The sequence below is a fragment of the Chaetura pelagica genome, unplaced genomic scaffold (assembly GCF_000747805.2).
Source record: "Chaetura pelagica isolate M959 unplaced genomic scaffold, ChaPel_1.0 scaffold76, whole genome shotgun sequence".
Taxonomy (NCBI): Eukaryota; Metazoa; Chordata; class Aves; order Apodiformes; family Apodidae; genus Chaetura; species Chaetura pelagica.
Window position 1 is genome coordinate 2,618,328 of NW_009970723.1, and position 2,280 is coordinate 2,620,607.

Genomic DNA, 2,280 nt, shown 5'->3' on the forward strand with positions numbered 1-2,280 from the left:
AAGGAGCAAAGGAAAAGATTAATATAAACCTTTTGCTGACAGCGGGTGTTTCTGTTGCAGACACCTCCGAAGTCAGTGAAAGTCCAGATGTCATGTTTTACATCTTTACATAATTTTCAGAGCAAACAGCAAAGCTATTTTTATAATGTGAATGGAGTGGCTTCTCTTTTAACATCTTCAGACTTAATTAAGTGGCATATAATGACAAATAGATTGCAAAATTGGGCTCAGCTTCCAGAAGCAAATTAACCTTTCTTGTTATTACTGCTAACTTGACAGAAAAATCAGCCCCACCTAGTTTATTATACTATAGGCCATGAACACTTCCAATTTTTCAAAGTTTTTTTTACAGAAGGAAAAGTAGCCTGGGTAGTTCAGAGGCCAGGCTTCTGGCCTGAACAACTTTGGGCTCATGAGTCACAAAATCTCCCTCCTGAGTCTCTGGCTCCAGTGACCCTCAGTGGCTCCTGGTGACTCACAGCCACAGACGCGTGTGGCAGAGGTGACAGGATGCTAAAAAAGACTGCAGTGCTCTGCAAAAGATGGGGCCTCCTCCAAAAACCTGTTTGAGGCAAGGGGCAGACAGCAGGATGTCAATGGAAAAGGGACTTTAACTCTCATCTTTTCAAAGATAGATTAACAACTTAGAATTGACACAGAAATGCAGCCATGAGGACATACACATGTACAAGATCTTGAAACAAAAAGCAATCAGAGTAAGGTAGCAGCATGTGAAGTGCTGCTGATTTCAAACAAATTGCCAAAGTTAGTTTAGCCCCACTCGAAAAATCTTAATCAACAAAGTGCTTTATTCTATTCAAAAGTGAAATCTTAATTTTAGCAGTGACCCTCACAATTAGGGTCCCTGGCTTGGCCAGCCCACGGCTTTCACATGGCTGCTAAGAAAGGCCAGTTGAATGGTGGGGTGAGGGAAAGCCAGCAGTCCCCTGTTCCCAAGAAAAACACAGTTCCCTCACCACAGTGGGCATTTTGGAGGGCCCAACAGGACCTTCTCGTCTCCGCTGCAGGTCATCACGCAGGCAGGTATGGACATAGAGGTGCTGACTTTCACCCCATAAACCTCAAGCAGCTGCCTACTGATCTTGGCATGCTTACTTGGAAAAAGCAAACAGAAGTGTGTGAATTGATGAGATTGTGAAAAAGTTGTGTGAAAAGGTGTAAAATCAGATTTCTAAGGTAGACAGGGTTTATTCCAAAGAGAGGAAAAAGGTATGAGCCATTCAAGGAGAGCAATACCCAACTTGCTAACCTGTATTTCCATTCCACAAGTTTCTGCTATTTGAAAACCTAATTTCCTTAAGAATAATAATCTTGAGAGCATTAAGTATGCTGTCAATTTATGGCAGCTCTGCCGATACAGTGATTTAAAAGACAGTCTGCTGTACGGAAAAATATTTATTTCCTTCTAGCTTCTATCCAAAGCTTCGTTGCCTTTTTCTACCTCTTAATTTATCTCATAAGCCAGAGAGAAAACCAAAATTGATAGTCTGTTTAGACTGAAGCAAACTGAAGGCTGCATCCTTGTGTCTTTTTTTCAGCGTACAGGGAGTGTCAACTTACCACCACCATTTTCCCATCAACCAGTCTTCTTTTTATTGTGCTCTCTTTGCCATTCCACTTCTGCACTTGCACCAATGCCCCTTTCTCCAGGGTTACAACACTCTGCAAAGGTCAAGAGAAGTTTTACGCTGCAGTCTGAGCTCTGCAGATTAGAGTAGCAATTCACTTTATGTCCAGCAAGATTCAAGTTCCTGGCGAATGACACTCTTAGTAACATTAGTTTCTTTCAAGAGTTTGGAAAACTCATAGTGCACAGAGGATAGGAAAAACTCCACCTGGTGCTCTGCCAGGATGTGTCCAGACCACCGAGAAATTATTAGCCCCCTTACCTTGACTTTTCGGTCATCTGCTGTTGTTTCATCAAACTGCTGGCCCAGTTTGAAAGAGATTGCTGTATTTTTGAAGGTGCTTTCAGTTCTGATGGTTACTATGTCCCCCTTCATACTGATGATCACATCGGGCTTTGCCAGGCCACCTATCTTCCGGGAAGCTAATCCCACTCCTAGAAACAGGAAACAAAACTATCATTACATTCTAGCAAGCAAGAAACCCTTCCATAAATCATTAGCGGAAGAAGAAGGAACAGCTTCTTCAGGAATACTTGAATGCTTGATTCAGATGAGACTGATTCCTCATACGTGGAGGTAATGTGTTCAGAGAATGAGGTAGCCTCAACTGAGGGAGTGCACCTTCAGCAGG

General features: G+C 42.5%; 1 protein-coding gene across 1 annotated transcript in view; it reads right to left on the reverse strand.

The window, feature by feature from the left end:
• Positions 1-1,572: 1,572 nt before the first annotated feature.
• Positions 1,573-2,280, reverse strand: part of PMP2 (peripheral myelin protein 2) — a 2,377-nt gene continuing 1,669 nt past the window's right edge. The window contains exons 2-3 of the mRNA XM_010006399.1: positions 1,911-2,083; positions 1,573-1,683 (exon numbers count right to left, since the gene is read on the reverse strand). Of these exons, the coding sequence (XP_010004701.1) occupies positions 1,573-1,683; positions 1,911-2,083 (284 nt within the window). The remainder of the gene's footprint in view (positions 1,684-1,910; positions 2,084-2,280) is intronic.